Source organism: Pezoporus flaviventris, unplaced genomic scaffold, assembly GCF_033815535.1.
Source record: "Pezoporus flaviventris isolate CSIRO_AGI_PZ_B2104156 unplaced genomic scaffold, CSIRO_AGI_Pfla_v1 ptg000002l, whole genome shotgun sequence".
In the NCBI taxonomy this organism is placed as follows: Eukaryota; Metazoa; Chordata; class Aves; order Psittaciformes; family Psittacidae; genus Pezoporus; species Pezoporus flaviventris.
Window position 1 is genome coordinate 58,405,778 of NW_026892550.1, and position 17,250 is coordinate 58,423,027.

Below are 17,250 nucleotides of genomic sequence, written 5' to 3' on the forward strand. Positions count from 1 at the left end.
GGGGTGAAGCTTCTTGACTTTTAGTTTGTGGCCATTGGTCCTCATCCTGCCGTTGAGCACCACTGAAAAGAGTCTGGAACCAGTGTTTGATGATTCAATGGACGGATAGTTTTTCCCTTCCCACCTTTCTTGATGTATGGTATCAAGAGTAGAAAGCCCCGAGAAGGATGCTTGCTGTACCTTGTATGTATTATAGCACCATGCGGTGACATGACGTAACTGATTTGCCAACTGTAAGCATCCTGTTCAAAATGACTTTCATGCTGGACATGCACTGTTGTCTGAGAAGCACAGTAGGTACTCGTTGGTAACAGTGGTGTAAAGCGTTAACCATCCTTTCTTTCTCTCTTTCCTAAAGCTTATGCAATGAGGACAGAAACCTGCTGCATGCTAGAGAGAGAGAGAGACGAATTGGGGAGGCTCAGCAGGAGAAAAACAAGCTCCCTGAGAAGCCTCCCGTCTTTGCAGCACCCTACAAGGTAATGGGGGGGGGGCGGTGTGGTGGAGGGAGAGGAGGAAAGATGGTTGGAGCGTAAGAGCAGAGCTGTGGCTTCTGCATATGGTGTAGCAGAGTTGAGTGTGACACGTGCAGAACCAGCATCTTCCCATCTGCTTAACTTAAGCTCATCAGAGTATGGGTTTAAAGCTCTGAAGATGGTGCAAGCGCAGTAAGGTCTTTGGGCTGGGCAGATTCATTTGGAGGCTACTTCCTGTAGTTTGGGAATTTGAGGGAGAGCACCCAAGAGCAGCTTGGCTGCCTGTCTGTGTGCAGCTGTGATAGAAACAAACGGGTCTGCTGTTAGTGTTCCTGAAGACTGCAGGCACACCTACAAGTTTGGCTCAGAAGAACTAAGAGTGAGCAGAGCAGTCCCACTTGCTTTGGAGGGACTGCACTGCAGGATCAAGATGAGCTTGCCTAACTTTGCTTGTGGTGATACACAGTGATGCAATTAAGATCCTGACGAATCTCTCTTACAGAGCTGAGTCTCCTGAAGTTGAGGGTCCGTGCTTTTTCCATTTCTGCCTCTGTTCTTCTGTTGCAGACTCATAAAGGAGATGACTTGTCAAACCAAATTCGGAACGTGCTGGGCAATTATGAGGATGTCATGGGGCTCATCAACTCCAAAACCCAATGGAATTTCTTAGGGCTTCAGGAAGTCCTTCCTCCGGTCTCACCTGAAGCACCTCATTTCCCACACTCCCTTGATGAAAATACCAGCCCTACATCATCACCTTCATTCCACGACACAGCCCACCATCCACCCACTACGGCTGTAAGTGCTCCTCCTGCTCACCGCTCAAGTCCCTGCGAAAAGGCACAATCAAGGACAAAACCGCATTCAGGTTTGCACGTGCAGAGCGGCAGCTCATCCAACGGTCAGAGCCAAAGTCGCAAACGCAGTTGTGGTGACAAGGAAAGTCACGAAGGTCTTCATCGCAAGGGAAGTGACAGGCGTGCGGCTGGTGAAGGTCGTGCTCATGATCTGGACTACTCCATTTTCTCATTTTCTTCATTTCTGACACCTTTGCCTCCTCCACTGGAACCTCTGTCACCTCTGCGTTCCGACCTGCACGTCAGTTCCAAGTCAGAAAAGAGCAGCAAAAGCCAGGAGCTGACCTACAGTCAAAGAAAATCGTTTCAGGACCTAGTGACAGGATCAGAGGAAGAGGAAAGTCAGGACGGCTCAGACATTGACCTGAGCAGCAACACTCGGCCTTCCTCTCGGACGGTTCCTACAGCTTTGCCATCAAAGCCCAGCGCGATGCAGCAGAAACCAACTGCCTGTGTGAGACCAATGGATGTCCAAGATCAGGCGCGAGAGGAATCGCCAGATCTCAAACCTCTCCTGGAGGAATACCATAGAGAGCCCTTTGAAAAGATCTCAGATCTGAAGGTGAATGCCAGAGCCAGACTATTCAAATCAGAAATCCCTTCTGAGCCCGTAAAGGTGAGTTAGGAGACTCTGTTGCTGGCAGGGTAAGCTCAGCTATGGGAGGACAGGTCACCAAAGGGCAGAGACTACGAGCAGCATTGATGGCTGTGCACACTTTATCACTTTTAGAAGGTGTATTTTAAGAGTGCCTTTTGCCAGTACATCTGGGGGAGATACCTGGATGGTGAAAATGCAGCACTCGCCATGATTCCGTGTCTGTTTTATCAGTGAGGCTGCAGCAGGCCTTATGGTTAGAGCGACTGCTTCTGTTGCTGTGACTTTTTTCTTGCCTGTAAAGATTGTTGAAAAGAAGAAGGGGGGAAATGATACGCTGAGAGGTCAGGGGGTGATGTACCTACAGTCAGTGCATGCAGAGCGTTGGTACTCGGTCTGAGTGCTGGTGGGTAGAAGTCCCATATGTTTGCTGAGTACTGGGACAGCTGACTGTGCAGGGAGTTCTATGGTCACCTGGTAGGATGAAGGTTTTTGGGCTTTTTGGGGTTTTGGGTAGTTGTCTGTGAACACCACAGGGCTCTCCTAAGTGAGTTTGTACGATGTAACTGTAGACCCTCAGGGAAGTATCCATGTAAACAAAAAATATCCTGAAGATTTCTACCAGATGGACTTAGCCCTTGGGAAGCACGAGACCATTCTGTTTCCCGCTCCATGGAATGTTTTTTGAGCAGTTTCTCGAAGGAAATTTAGTGCAGAAGTGGGATTGTAAATCATAAGCAAGACCCTGAAAGCCCTCTAAAATTCTGCATTCAGGGAAAGACTGTAGGCTCTTTCTTGTCCCCCAGCTATGAGCAAAAGGAGCAGAGCTCTTTTGTTTGTTGTTGTCAGCAGAAGGCATCCTGGGCAGCAAGCTCGAGCATATCTTAGTTCTGGTCACTGCACTTGTCCTTTCTCTGCCAAGGACTGAGACCTAAGGCAGCTGGGCAAGGAGAGAGGTGGAGAGAGTTTTAAGATTGTGTTTTGCCTTTGTAGGAGAAAGGGAGAGTGTGGGTGCCTTCTGCCTTTTGTGGAAGAGGGTGTTGATCAGCTGCAAACGGCTGTAGGCAATTTCTTGTGGAAAAGGAGAGGAAACTGGCAAAATGACATTGATGAGAAGTTAACAGGTACCTTAATGCCCAGGTTTGAAAAGAAACAAGTAATAGACACAGACTAAACCCAACCAAACAGTAGCTATGCTGGGTTTGGATCTAAGTGACTAGAATTTTGTTGCAAAATGCCTTTTAGCTTTTAATAGCCTGATTCCTGCTGACCTCCAGCAGTACATAAACCCTCAAGTGGTTAAATTGCTTTAGGAAGTAAAGCTAGAGCTTCTGAGAAACTTGAAACCTTCAGGCAAAGGAAGGCAAACCTGTGATTTTTTTTCTTTTTCTCCGAAGCTCTTTGGACACAAGAAAGAGGTCCATGCATTTAGTTTGAGATTGAGCAAAATAATCCATCTTGGAGTTAGAAAAGCATGTAATATCTTTGAGGACTGTTTTATTTCCTCCAGGCAGCCAGGCAGGAACAGGACAGTGCACCCATTGTTTACTGAGCATTTTGATGTAAAATGCTTCCATTGCCAGGAGCCTTCATTGTCAGCTGAAGAAAGCAAGAGTAGAAGTTGATGGAAACGGTTTGGTTTGTTTTCAAACCTGCAGCAAGGGTGGTGGCAGGCTGGAGCTGCTGTCTTGTCTTGTCTTGTCTTGTCTTGTCTTGTCTTGTCTTGTCTTGTCTTGTCTGTGAGTGGGGCTTCTGGGTTGACCCTGGGACAGAAGCAGGAGAGTGCCTGGAGGTATGGCATTGTTTCAGTGACTCAACTTTAGGTTGCCTTGGAAAGGAGAGGAGTGGACTTGAATGGGTTAAGCGCGCTTGTGAAATCGTCCACAGGGGACTTGGCTGCATGCAACCTGCTGGTTAAACTGGGGCTCACAGAGGACCTGAAATAGCACCCAGATAAATTATTTTAGAAGGCTCCTGTGGACTTTGAGCCTGGTGGCTTTGATTTGTAGTCTGCCATGAAGTCGCGGGTGTCAAAACCAAGCGAGCAGCGTAAACACAAATATGAGAACAAGTAGATTTTGATGTAACTTTGAAGATTTCTGTCTCGCTGGATGAGGCAGAGCCATTCTGTACATTTCTGTGGTGCCTCAGTATTGCTTTAGTGTGCATAAAGCAAAAAGTATAGCATGGTTTTTGTTTTTCATGAAATGTAGAAGTGAAACTTAACGCTGGGAGCAATGGCAAGCAGATGGACTTTAGCTTTGCTTTGCTGGAATTACAAGAGTCTTGCTCCATTACGGTCAAGAACTAAGCTGGTGAGAGGGGAGATGTAGGATGCGTTGCTTGTTTCTGCTCCTCCTGCACTGCTAAACCCACCCAGCTGGCTACCTGAAGCTAGAAGAAAACTTGAACAAGTGCATCCCCAAACGTACATTTTACAGCTGCTGCAGTGTGAGGTGCCTTGTTAGTGCAGCACTGGAACCAAGTTTCTTCTCTTTCCACAAGGACAGTCGGATAGGAAGGTTTTTGAAAGTTGGGTTTCCGTTTCAGTTTTCTTTGAGTTGCATTTTGCCTTTCCTTCTCTCTTCCACCTTTTGTCTTGTTTGTTGTGGCCATTGTGTTTTTGATGAAATGAAGTGAATTTTCTGCGCTAAAAACGGTGCGTCTTGCGGTAATTATTAACCCTCTGTGAAAATTAATCCTAGCCTTAGGCAATCTGCTCAGAAAATTGCCTTCTCTGCTCATGGGTTTGTCGTTCTCTGACTGCAGCTTCCCGAATTTCGTAGAACAGCTCGAGCTGCTGCTACGGGGACTCGGCTGCCAAACAGTATCTGTACGTTATTTTGCAGTAGCAACGAACCCTCAGGCAATTTCCACGTAACAAAATGGCCTTTAAAGTCTGTAGCTATAATTCATGGAGCAGTCATGAAAGACATATTTAGCTCTGTGCAATCTGAGAATTTAAACAAATTATATCAACCAAGATTTTGTGACTAGATAACAAAAGTCCCTTTTTGAGCTTCTGATTTGAATGGTTTTGAGCCAATACAAAAATAGCACCAAGGGAAACCTAAGGGTGTGCAAGTATTCCCACGCTGAAGTCAGGGAAGGGATACTCATCCTTAAAATACAGCTTGTTTCGAAGTCTGTGCACACTTTATCTGGTTTGTTATTGGCTTAGTGCAAAGCCCACAGGCAACAGTGCGAAGACACCTCGGTAAGCTTCAGCTCAAGTTCCATATTTTTCCTTATAAAAAGGCTAATAACTCTTTTTGTGTGAACTTTAAAACAGAAACAAATATAAAAAACAACCCCTACAATTCCTGAACCTGAAAGAAGTCAGAAGAAAATCTTGTGTTAACTACCTGCCTGTACCTCCCGTACTTGATGCGGTTTTGCTGCTTTTGTTTGCTCGACACCAGTGTTGCGGTTTCCCCTGTGTAGCCAGTTCTCCTGTGGCTTGCAGGGGCCTTTTTTACTGCAGCAGCTGCCAGTTTTGTTTGCCCTCTTAAGAAAGGGTAGACATTCCCCATGCGTCAAACACTTGTGGGAATCGGTGAGCGGATGAAAGAAAGAGATCTGTTGAACAAGTGCACTGTGTCTGCAGCAAGCGATAAACATCCCTTAAAAACATGCTTAAGGACCACCCATGCTGCTAGTTTGCTTGCAGGATGGTGCCTGCCTGACTAGAAATTATTTTAATCACAGGTATATTCACACAGTCTTCGTATTTGTTCCAATAAATGCTTTCCTGAATAGGTAACTAGGAACGGTTGCTTCAGCTTTCCCCAAAAGCAGCTTTGTCACCACATCCTCTAAAACCAGGTGGATGGAGTAAGCCATGCTTCAGATCGTTGGACCTGTCTTTGTATCAGAGATGTATTATAATCTCTTTAGTGGTAAATCTTTGGCAGAGCATCTGCTTTGGTGTCTGGTGTTCCTTAAGATAGCCTGCAAAAACCTGTATGGATTTCTGTGTTTACGTGTTTGTTTTCATCAAGTTGATTGTAGCTTCAAGTTTTGGCAGGCTTTTTCAGTACACAGCAGAACATTATTGCATCCCTAATCAAGATGATTAGAGGCTTGGTTAAAATACATACAGTCTCTTCTGTTGGCTGGGTCATTTTGGAAGCGTGCCCTATGTGTGTGCATCTTGCATCTATCTATAGTATTAGAGGGTAGATTCTTAACACAGAAATGCAGGTGGAAAATCACTTTGAAGAGTAAGTTAGTGTGTTATTCCTAGCGTGACTTGTGTGTGAACAGAGAGTGCATTTAATATGCAAGATCTCCTCCCGCTCTGAGCTAGCGAAGCACGTACAGATGAAGTGAGGACAGGGTGGTAGGTTTTGGTCTGATCTTGCCCCGCCTGTTCTATTCAAACTAAGTCTTCATTCATGCATATGCAGTTTTGTGATCCCCATTGCATTCAAGGGGCAAAAGCCCATGCGGTTGACATGGAAAAATAAATTTGTAACCAAATATTTCTATTAAAATATAGTATTAAATTGGAAGCAGCTGTAAATGGGAAACTTTTTCAGCAGCCTGAAGAGGTGACCTTCTCTGCTGATAATTGATAGCTGCAGTGGCAAAGCTCTCATTAGGAAACAAAGAAAACTGCCAGCACAGTGAAGGGCATGGAACTCAAATTGGCTTTTCTGATCCTGCTCGCTCGGGTTTTCTCAGCACTAATAATTTAGCCTGAAACCAGGCAAAGAGCAGTAGCTGGTATTCTTGAGCCACACACACACACACACACGTTGCGAGTCCATTTCAATTAGGAGGAGATAGCAGGCAACATAGGAAATGCCTGCGTGCTCTAGCTCTTCTTGACCTACGCTGCTTGCATATCTACAGGCACCAGTTTCACCTGAGGTGAAAGGGACTGAGAAGCAGCACAGGGCTGATTGGTGTCAGAGGGGCAGCTCTACGTGGGCTGTGACGACAGAGGCATACAGATAAGCAGGCGGAAATTACTGAAATGAGAAGGAGCAGAAAGGTCTTTAGGCGAGGCAGGCTGTTTACAAATCAGGGAGCAAGCTTCAGCCCCCTACTTCCACATGCCAGAGCTGTGTGGTCCTTCAGCTCCATTTGGCACACCTTGGCAGAGTGGAATAAAAATGTGTGCTGTAATTTCTAATGGAATACCTTTGATAAAAAGCAGCAGCCTTAAAAGCTCTTCAGCCATTACCCCAAACCAGCGCTGCTTATTCCTTGTAGTATCTGTGGCAAAACCTTCTTTTCAAAAAGATGCCCACTTTCTGAGTTTCCCAGCTTTGGCGAGCGTTGACTGCATTGTGCAGAGAGGAGAAAGCTGGGCTTTTGCCACTATTCTGTCAATGCTTCTCGTGCTTTGCCCTTCCGCCTCCAGCTATCACACCGAGACCAAGGAGCAGGCTACTGGTGCCTCCTGCTGTGAGGCTGTAACTGAGTCTGCCACAAAAGACGGCAGTGCCGGGCAGGCTGATGCCGTCCCTGTCTTGAGTTACTGCCTGGTTGGGGCACTGCACTGCTTCTGGTTGATGGCTGGGTGTCTGGCCCACACATCATGGCCAGTGGACATCTCCTTTGTGTACCAGGTGGTTCCTCAAGCAATTTAGTTTGCTTTGGGGTGATTCTTATTATCCCGAGTTCCTTGTTCATCTCTCTCTAGTGTGTCTAAGAGATCTCTGTAAGCCTCAGGGCATGTGCTTATGGAAGTGTGTGGGTTTTTTGGAATTGCCGGTGAAAAGAGGACTTGGAGGTATTTCGGAGAGTTTTGTCACACAGTTGCTGTGCAGCTTGAACAGAATGCCTGTGCATTTCTTAAATTGTTTTCTACATGAAAATCTCCCTCCCTTCTTTTGCGGGTGTGTGCACCTGTGCGTTTGTGCAAGCCTGTTGTAGTGAAGGCAGGCTAGTTCCTCCCCGTGTTGCTCTAACCCGGCGGTGCATTCAAGGTTTTATCCTGAACTGCACAAGTTAGTCATACTGCTTTTCAACTTTTCTAATCACAGTTGGTGTTCCCTTGAGTCCAGGAGCTGGCATTTAAGAGTCCGGTGGGTTATTCTTCCACTTACAGCCACCTTTACTTTGCCTGCTCCCAGTTTAGGGCTTTATACTGGCTTCTTATTCTGCTGAGTGCACGTGGGTGCACAGAAGGACACCAGTTAGGAAGCAGGGGGAATCCTGTCAGCTGGACAAGCACCACTGTTTAATGAACTCTCTTTCACTTTGGTTCTTTCTCATCTTTATTGGAATATATCTTCTACTAAAGACTTGAAAACAACAGGCTTTGTAGAATAAAGTGCCCTTCTGATGGGGCTTTTTAGTCTTTTCTTATTAAGGGACTCCCGTGGCCTTTGTAGAACTGTTGGTAAGCAAACGTTTGATGAGTGCCTCTGTTTATCTCAGTCAGCTGGTAAAGGAACAAAGAAACTCATGCTGCTTCCTTCTTTTTATTTGCTTGTAGCAAACCTTCCGCTGGGATGCCCAAGCCGTTAAGGAAATTTTGAAGGTAGGTGCTCTTAAATAATAGATCGACGTGTTTGTGTTTTGTATACATTGAAGTAGTGGTGGGGGGAGGAGGAGGAATATCACCGCGTGCATGGCACTGCTGCTGGACTGGGCTTCTCTGTCCCTGTAATTATGGTACATTTGCGCCAATCTGAGCCAGCTCTTAATGCAAAACTGCCTCTGCAACCTGTGTCAGAGATGGCTTTGTGGGCAGCGCACAGGCTGCCAGTACTCAGCTGGGTCTGAGTACATGGGACCCTTTCACCGAGCACAGAGTGCAAATAAGATAAGTGTTCCAGGAGAGGCAGTGAGGGTGGCAGGCCATATGAGTTCCTTTATTTCTGGGAGTGAGTATTACACTCTTCAGGATTTAAACTTAATAGGGAGACAAGAAAAGTCTTGTCTTGTGTGATTTCAACAGAGTGGTTCTGAATTTCTGAGCCCCAGCTTCCCCAAAGGTTTTGTCTAGATTGACCCCCATTAAGGTGTTTTAGCGTATGTTCAAGACAAAGATCGTTGTCTGTGCTAGGCTGTTCACGTGTTTGTTGCAGTGCAAGCCAAAGCTTTAGCCCAGTCCTCTGTGTCCAGCTGTGGTGCCAGAAGAGGCAGGTTGGAGGTTGATCCCTATCTCCTGGCTGCGGTCTGTGTGCTGTGCTCTTAGCCGGACCATGGCTTAGCCCAACTAGCTGGTCCCTGGGTGAGAGTTAGGGCAGGGCAACAGGGCAGAAAGGCTCCTAAAGACATAGCCCATCAGGCAGTCGCTCTCTTTGGTTTGAAACCACGTCTTGGAGCTCTGCAGCAAAGGCATCTTGGCCAGTCAGAGCAAAAGGCAGTGTTTCAGGTAGAATAGCATGAGGAATGGCTGGCAGTCAGAGCTCCCTAGCTGACCCCCTTGAGTTTTGAAAAGCCTTTCAGGGGGGTGTTGTTGCTGTAATAGGAACATAATAGGAAGTTCCTGAACTTTGAAAAAGTCCAGAGCTACTGGTAGACAGGTTTTATGTCCTTTTCCCTTTATTAACTGTGATAGCCTAATCCTGCAAACATAGGAAGTATTTAACTCTCTACAAGCTTCACCGAGATTGCTGCTAATTGGGCAATGCAAGTATGCTTGGAGAAAAAGAGCAAGTGCTCATGACGGTCTGGCTCGCTGAGCTCAAAGAGGGCTTCTTGCTGTGGTATTGCCTCTTGGGTTTACGATGGGCTCAGCTTTTTATTGTACATGAATATAAATGTCTTTGAGGTACAACTTCAGTTGCCTGTATCAGCAAAAATACTGTAACCCACTTCTGTCATTTGCTTTCCAGGAAATGACCCAGTCATGGCCACCTCTTCTGACAGATATTCCTACTCCTCCTACTGCAGAGCCTTCCAAATTTCCATTACCAACAAAGGTAAACACCCTCTTTTTGCCAAGGCTTTTGATAAATTAGAAGAGAGCTTTCCAACTCTTGCACGTACTTTCATCTGATGAGCTTTCCAACTCTTGCACCTCCTTTCATAGGTAAAGGCTTTTAGGAGAAATTATCTTTAGAAGTCACAATGGATTTTGAATTGTGTGATGGTTACTTGCAATGCATCACTTCTGTCCGTGCTAAGCTACATCAGGCAAGCTTAGACTATTGGAGACTTCGGAGTTATTCTTTGTCACGTTGCTCAAAGTATCGATTAGAGTAACAAACACAAGGAAATCGGATCACTGATACGCTGCTATTGAGAGATGATGTATTTGATTCTCAACTTGCACCTTGTGCTTGCTTTCTAGGAGTCGCAGCCTGTTGGATGTGTAGCACAGAACCAGAGTAAGTAGAAATCCAAAGGAAAGCACACTGTTCTATGTGTATTGACAGACGGTTTTGAGTGTCATACATTGAGAACATCAAATGTTTACCTTGATTAAGGGACGTGGTTTCCTGTGCTTTGTTAAACATTGATGAGTTTAGAAAATGCTGAAGAGACTGTATGCATTCCTTACCTAGAAATTAAGGCAGCAGTTCAGCAGAGAACAAACAGTATTTCATTAGGAAGCCCCATTTGGAGTGATAAATAATCTCAGTGGCAATCAGTTACGTCCTGGAAGAAAGTGACTTTCTAACCTGATGCTCAGAGACCATAGGGTAAAATACGCTACCGTTGAGGCAGATAAACCCCGCTGATTCTCTTTTGATTTCCAGGACAGTACGATGGACCTTCGGATACGTTGCCTCGTTCTCAGACAACAGTATCGTAAGTAACCAGACTCAGTTGCCATCTCTTGGTTGAGATTGTAGAGTCTTGCACTCAAGCTCTGTCAGGTCTGTAAAACTCAACCCTTTTCGTGCTGTTCTGACATTCTGCAGAGGAGCCTCCCCTGGCTGGTAGTGTGGGATAGTGTCTTCCTGAGTAGTTAGCTGCTGCTTTAATCCATTCTTTCTTTTGCTGCTCCTTCTTCCACCCCAGCTTGCTCCTCCTGAAGGACTTCTGGGACTTTTCTTTGCGCTGTTAAACATACTCGTTTCAACTGCTGCAGGCTCTGCCTTCCTCCACAGACAATCTTTTTCAGCTCTTCTCAGCTGCCTGTAAAAATCCCTTTTGAGCTTGAGTCAGTTTTCCAGGCAGCAGAGAGAGAAGAGACTTTTACTGTAGACAAGAATCTGAAAATACGCCTTTCTTAGCGCAGAGGTCCAGAATTGTAACTTCGGCATGGTACGTACCTCTGTCCTTCGCCAACATCCCCTCTCTGCTCAGCGTCCGTGCAGGCTCTTCAGAGCCAGTGTACCCACAGTCAGCAAAGACAGCTGAAGTGGGAGGAAGAGGGTGGCTTAGGCTAATGTCCAAAATGGAGTCAAGAAGGATTTCCCCAGGGACTTCCTCTGCACCTGTCCCTTGAACCGATGCATCCCTTCCTCTTTGTTTTTCTGTTTTCACTCGCACAACAGGGCTTGCTTTCTTTGCTGTTTAAAGCACACATGACTGAAAATCCAGCTGCCTGGAGTAGCTTGCCTTACCAAGTGTAGCTGGCTGAAAACAAACAGCACTTGTGCTGCTTAATTTGAAGCAGCCCTGAAATCCCAGGGTGCTCGTGTGCCCAAATTAAGCATTCGGCTTTACAGAGCGTGCAAGGGTTTCCCAGACAGCTTTCATTCTTGAATACAGCCTGAAGTTAGCACCTGGCAGTGCTGGAATGGAAGAGCCCTTCTTTTAAAAGGGGAAACGTCTCACTCATTTGTGGTAATGCATCTTTAGCCCAGCTGGCGGGGAAGGACCAGCCTTTGCTTTCAAGCGATGCTGATTTTAGTGCTCCTTCTCTCACTAACAGAGCTTTTCTATAGCTTTGGAGGGAGATTGATGGTGTGTATCTAAGCTGGAATAGAACAGGTCCTGCAAATGAAAACTTGGCGTCTGTTAAGGCATGAGCTAATTAAGGCAGTGTAGTTGTTGAAGCAGATTGATTGTCTTTAACGAGGCTAGTTGGGAATTTGTTGAAACCTTGTTTTGGGGAAACTGGCTTTGTCTGTCCTTGCAGAAATAGGACTTATTCCAAGTTTTAGTGTTCTTCCTTGATCCTAAATTGAACTAAAGTAGTTGCAATGTTCTTTTATGCCGATGCATTTTATTTACCAGCAGCTCAGGTGAAAAGGCAGACATTTTTATTAGGAGCAGTTAAATCAGATTTAGAAGAAGCTCTAGGTAACATTTCTTTGCATTATCCTCCTACCTCAAAGGGAAATGTATCTTTAGCCCACAACTCTCAAAGCAAGCCAAAATCACTTTCAGAACGTTTTAGTATCTGCAAGTTCTTTCATTATCATTTTGAAGAACTGTTTCCCTTAACGAGTTGGAAAAGAAAAGAATTCATAGAGCTGCCGGTAGACATTTGTCCAAACTGCCCAGAAGTGGCTGTGTTGTTGCTATTCTTGCTTTTTCCCTTTTGTGTCTCGGTGGACTGGCAGCGAGTTTCGGCTCTAGCCCACGTGTGAAGTTGGAGCGTGCAGGGTTGCTGCAGACTGTGTGCCGTTTGCCTTCTGTAGGAAGTTCAGGGGCCTCGTTTTCCAAGGTGGTGTCTCATAGCGCTTCCCTTCAGTGTTTCCTGTAAAAGAAGAGGCAAGAGGTGAATTCCACTGACAAGGTGTGTGAGGAAACGAGGCAGAGGAGACGGGGGGATGGAGTAGGACAGCCACAGGGCAATGGCACGGGCCAAATGCAAAGAGAGCACGGTAGGCCTTTGGGTGTAATCAAAGTCTGTGTGCGCAGAGAACCTCTTGTGCATCAGGGTAAGGTACTCGGGGACTGTGGGGTTGGTGCCTTTTCAACAGGCATCATCTGTGTGGCAAGGGTTGGCTCTGTACTGGTAGACACAGGAGACCTTTGGGGTTTCTTCGTGCTGTCCTGCTCCGTGGACAAGAGTGGATTTGTCACATCTGATTTGTGGAATTGTTTGTTGGGAGTCCGTGGTCAGCTTTGGCAGTAAATGTGGTCCTGTTTCAAGGAGAATATCTCCGTGCATGGCAGCTGCTTTGGTGTGACTGTAAAATAGCGTGTCTCTTTTGTGCTTAAAGGAGGGAATCACTTTTTTGACTCAAGGTTTTCACTCCTCCGATGTCGCAGAATTAGGAAAGCAAAGGTCACCTCAGGGTCATCAGAGGTGACCTCCAGAGCTGTAAATGGTTTTTGCTTTGTTCATAATCGGACATGAAGGCGTGAAAGAACGTGAAGTTTTGTGTCGTTTTCCTTTTCCCCACAAGTATCAGGAACACAAACTCTGCCCCCACTTTTCAAGGTGGATGTGGTTTCCTGGGAATCTTTCTTACTTGTTTTCCTGCTCTAAAATGTCTTGTCCTGAGGGGTTGGAGGCTTACTTTTCTTATTTGGGCATGAGAGAAATTTCTCACAGAAAGCCCTTAGTTGGAAATGAGGTTGAAATAAACGCAGCTTTGACCTGATTGATCAAAATCCCTGTGTCAGTGGCCAAGCTTTCATCCCGTTTTGAAATGACACTTGTGTAATTCTCTGGGTTGAGGAGCTGGTCTCCAGCTAGTTTCAGGATTTGAATCACTGTACTTTCGAACAGCAGGAGTTTTGCCTGTCTGTTTTCCAGCTCCTTTTGAATATGCCTGTGTGATTTCCAGAGGAGAATAACACCTGGGGGAAGGCTGGGTCCCCGCCCACAGATCCTTCCCTTCCAGCCTCTCGAGGCCTTCAGTAATACATTGAAATAGCAAGCAGTAGTTACCACCTGCAGGCAGAGGACGAAATGATGCTTCTAGAAACATTTGCAGGCAGCCTGCTCTCTAGCAATAGTAAAAGAGAGTTTGCGACTCCCCACTTGTAAGCTGCTTGGAGTGTCTGAACTGCTTGATTTACAGTTATTGCTGAGATGTGCAGGAGCATCAAATTCATTGTGTAGAGAAGAAAGAGGAGGGAGGCTTGCCCTTGGCATTTACTTACGTATGTACGGTAGAACACTTGAGCAGCAAAAAGAGAACCCTTGTGACAGAAAAACATTTGCAGCCCCTGAGAGCAGAGAGCATGAGCGCACGCAGCTTCTGGTGCACAGATGATGCTTTCTGTCCCTTGGGGACTCAGTGCAGCCCAATAGCACGCCACTCTCTTAATGTACAAGGATCAGAGTTCTTCCACCCTGTGCTGCTGCGTTAGTGCGCTGGACAAACTTAAGCGAGGAGCATTCCCCTCACAGAGCTTCATCTTTGTTGTGTGTAGATGGCAGCCAATGATACTGACATCCTTTTCAAAATGTCCTGAGATTAGTTGAAAAGTACAATATAATGTTCCTAGATTGTGTGTTATCGTTTTATCATTCATTAAAGACAGGGTTTAGCAGATAGAGAATGCCAAACATTCCTAAAGAATGTGGGAGGTTGGTTTCTTTTGGCAAGCACACACAAACCAAGTCGTTTTCAGTGTCTGGTACTTGAAAGTACGTCTGCCTTGGCTGATACTTATCTTCTGGTTGTCTTTCAGAGTGCTGCTCCAGGAAGACCTGCAAGTCAGTGATAGCGAAGACAGCGATGACAACCAAGTCGGTTTTAGATGTTTTATACGCTGGGCGCGCAGACATGCCTTTAAATCATCAGGCCTTGTTGCGTTGTTCCGAATGCCTTAAGCTAACCTTTACTCTCATTCTCCTCCTTCTTTTTTGTGAACAAAACAGGTTGCTGACAATCCACTTGCTCCTCCAAGGTACAGCTTTGTTCTTGAACTAACAGCTAGACTAAATAAGAAGGGAAAAACAAACTACGTCTTAATATATGGGGTGCATGGGTAAGGGGTTCCTTGTTTCTCCTGTAGATACAGGATTTGGTTTCTAGCTGCCCGAAGCTGCTGTTGAAAATTGGCGTTAGTTGTATGGGGTTTTACAGAAAGCTCCAATGAGAAATGAATAATCCAGGCATGCTGGATTTTTCTTATCAACCAGAATTATATTTCCCCAAGTTCTCTTGCCCTCCACCAGAGTATCTGAAGATCACCCTGGAGCCAAGGGGGTTCTCAGTTGTAGTAGTGCTGGGTGAGGTGTGAGTCCAGTTTTAGTTTAGAAGGAAGCCCAAAACAGCCAAGCAGGCGAAGAACGGAAAAGCGTTGGGTAGACTCACGGAGGCTGTTTCAGCTCCTCCTGATAAGGCAGCTCCTTATAAGTAGTTCCTGCCATGTATTGTTAGTCAGAAGCAATATTTAGGGTAGACGTAACGGCCACCTGCCAGTATTACAAGAAGTTGAGAAGCACAGAATTTTCAAGATTTTCAAGAAACTTGCCTCCAATCCATACAAATGTGTTGATTCTGACGTATGGAACAAGTTTCAAAGAGAAAAAAAAATATTCACAAGCCCATTTCGAAACAAAGGACTGCATCCAAGTCATGGCTCTTCCTCAGTTCCATTCACTCCTGTTGCCAGTGCTGGAGGAAAACACTCCTGAAGAGAGGAGAGTCTTGCAAAAACTGCTGGTGCTTGACGTGGTTGTTAAAGAAGCAGTTCCAGCACCTTGCCCAAGTAACACAGATGAATTGAAAACTTTATGGGAAGAATATAGAAAAGAGAAATCATCCTGGCGTGGATGTTTCTGTGTCATTAGCCTTTACGGCACCCTTTTCTTTTGAGGGATGAGGCTTTCAAAAGAGCACTTGCCAGTTTTGGTTCCTTTTTAAAATTCAGTTGGCTAAATGCAGCTGCAGACTGCAGCAGTCCTGCTCAGAGATTTCTCTGACCTGGTTATAGAGTTGGAGGTTTTATTACTTCTAGAGGTTTTTTATTCCGGTGCTTTATCTTTTGAGCATGGCACTGTATTCCTTGGCCTTATCCTTTCTCGTCTCAGTACCAAAACAGGGGTTTCAGTTTTAGTTTTGAATCTTGTCATGTCAATATAACAAGAAACTTCACCTATGCTGCTTTCTAATTTTATCTCATGGTGGCCTTGCAGTGTCCAACAGTCCCAGGCCAAGACTGTAGCATCAGCACATTCCAGCAGCTCGGAGTCAAGGAGCACCAGTGGCTCAGGGAGCACCAGTGACTCAGGGAGCACCAGTGACTCAGACAGCTCTTCAGACTCAGAGACAAGTGGCAGTGAAGCCAAGGAACCTTTGAGAGCGTCAGCGCCTGAGGTGAATGCAGATAAAATGCAGAGGCTGCTTAATACAGCCTCTTGCCTCAGCCTCCCCGCTGTCTGAATGCAGCCAGGACAGGAGACCTGAAATCCTCTCATGGCTCAGGTGTCCCTGTGACGTCTATGCTGCATCATCAGACTTTTCCTGCCCTTTGCTCCCCTTCTAGAATTGATCAATTCTATAACCCTTGTTAACAGCATAATTAGAGTTTTACCTGCTTAACCTTGAAGTGTTTGTCTAGCACTCCTTGAGGAATTAGTGACTTCACTGGCAAAACATAAGGAAGAAGGCGCAGATGAGCAGCACAGCTCGTCTGGGGGTGTCTGGGACCCACCTCTGCTCACGGGGCTTTTCTGGGTGCTAAAGCTATGGACTGCTTCAGGATAAGACCACTTTCCTGATAGGTTAAGAGGAGCCCCTCTCTCAGTGCAGCTCCTGTGCACAAGTGACAGATTGAGCTTCTCCCAGATTGCAGCTGAAGTGATCAGACCTGCAGGAAGGGCTGGAATGTGCTTAGACTTGCTTCTGTTGGATTTGGCTCAGATAGTGCTGCACTGGCAATTCTGAGGCTTTTATTGGGAAAAGCAGACAAACAGAATGTGGTGCCTTAAGGTTTCATTACTGAGAGCATGCATTTTCTAAAAGTCTGCTGCGGAAGTGCTCGTGTCCCATGGTTTCAGACAGTTCCTCCAGCTTGCAAAACGTTCTCAGGCCAGTGGGAAGGGAAGCGCATGCCTATATCCTATGGACCACAGCTGATGTAAGCAGTCTGCTGACAGTTTTGAGGTGCTCTCACAAACCCCAGAAACCCTATAATTTATTTCTTCCCCCTCCGCCAGCCCTAGCTTTCCTGTCTTTTACCTGAGAAGCACCTCAACGGGGAAAATTTTATGTGCAGAAAACAGACTTTGAAAAGGAGTATCTTTCTCATCTTGCATCTACACGCTTTACCATCCAGCAGTTCAGTTACAGACTTTGCCCTTTGCAACGTGGGTGTCTTTGGAAGGAAGCAGTGTTATGTGCTTCTCTTCTTTTACCAAATGCTGCCTGCTTTGTCCTGAGAACCCTCCATTGAAAGACCCTTCTTGCTCCAGTGAAGTTATTTGCCACTGTTTGCCAATGATCAGCTATTTGCCACTGATGGTTTATCCTTGTTTTATACAGCAAACTGTTCATCCATGATGCTCGAGGAGCAAGTTAGTGCACACGGCCTGTTTGTTTATAGTTAGTTC

General features: G+C 45.9%; 1 protein-coding gene across 1 annotated transcript in view; it reads left to right on the plus strand.

Annotated features, from left to right (window-relative positions):
- The first annotated feature begins 210 nt into the window (after positions 1-210).
- The window catches only part of LOC133264976 (AF4/FMR2 family member 1-like), a 30,018-nt gene continuing 12,978 nt past the window's right edge, over positions 211-17,250 (plus strand). The window contains exons 1-8 of the mRNA XM_061445173.1: positions 211-215; positions 359-479; positions 1,044-1,949; positions 8,380-8,424; positions 9,728-9,814; positions 10,186-10,222; positions 10,595-10,646; positions 14,382-14,439. Coding sequence (XP_061301157.1) covers positions 211-215; positions 359-479; positions 1,044-1,949; positions 8,380-8,424; positions 9,728-9,814; positions 10,186-10,222; positions 10,595-10,646; positions 14,382-14,439 — 1,311 coding nt within the window. The remainder of the gene's footprint in view (positions 216-358; positions 480-1,043; positions 1,950-8,379; positions 8,425-9,727; positions 9,815-10,185; positions 10,223-10,594; positions 10,647-14,381; positions 14,440-17,250) is intronic.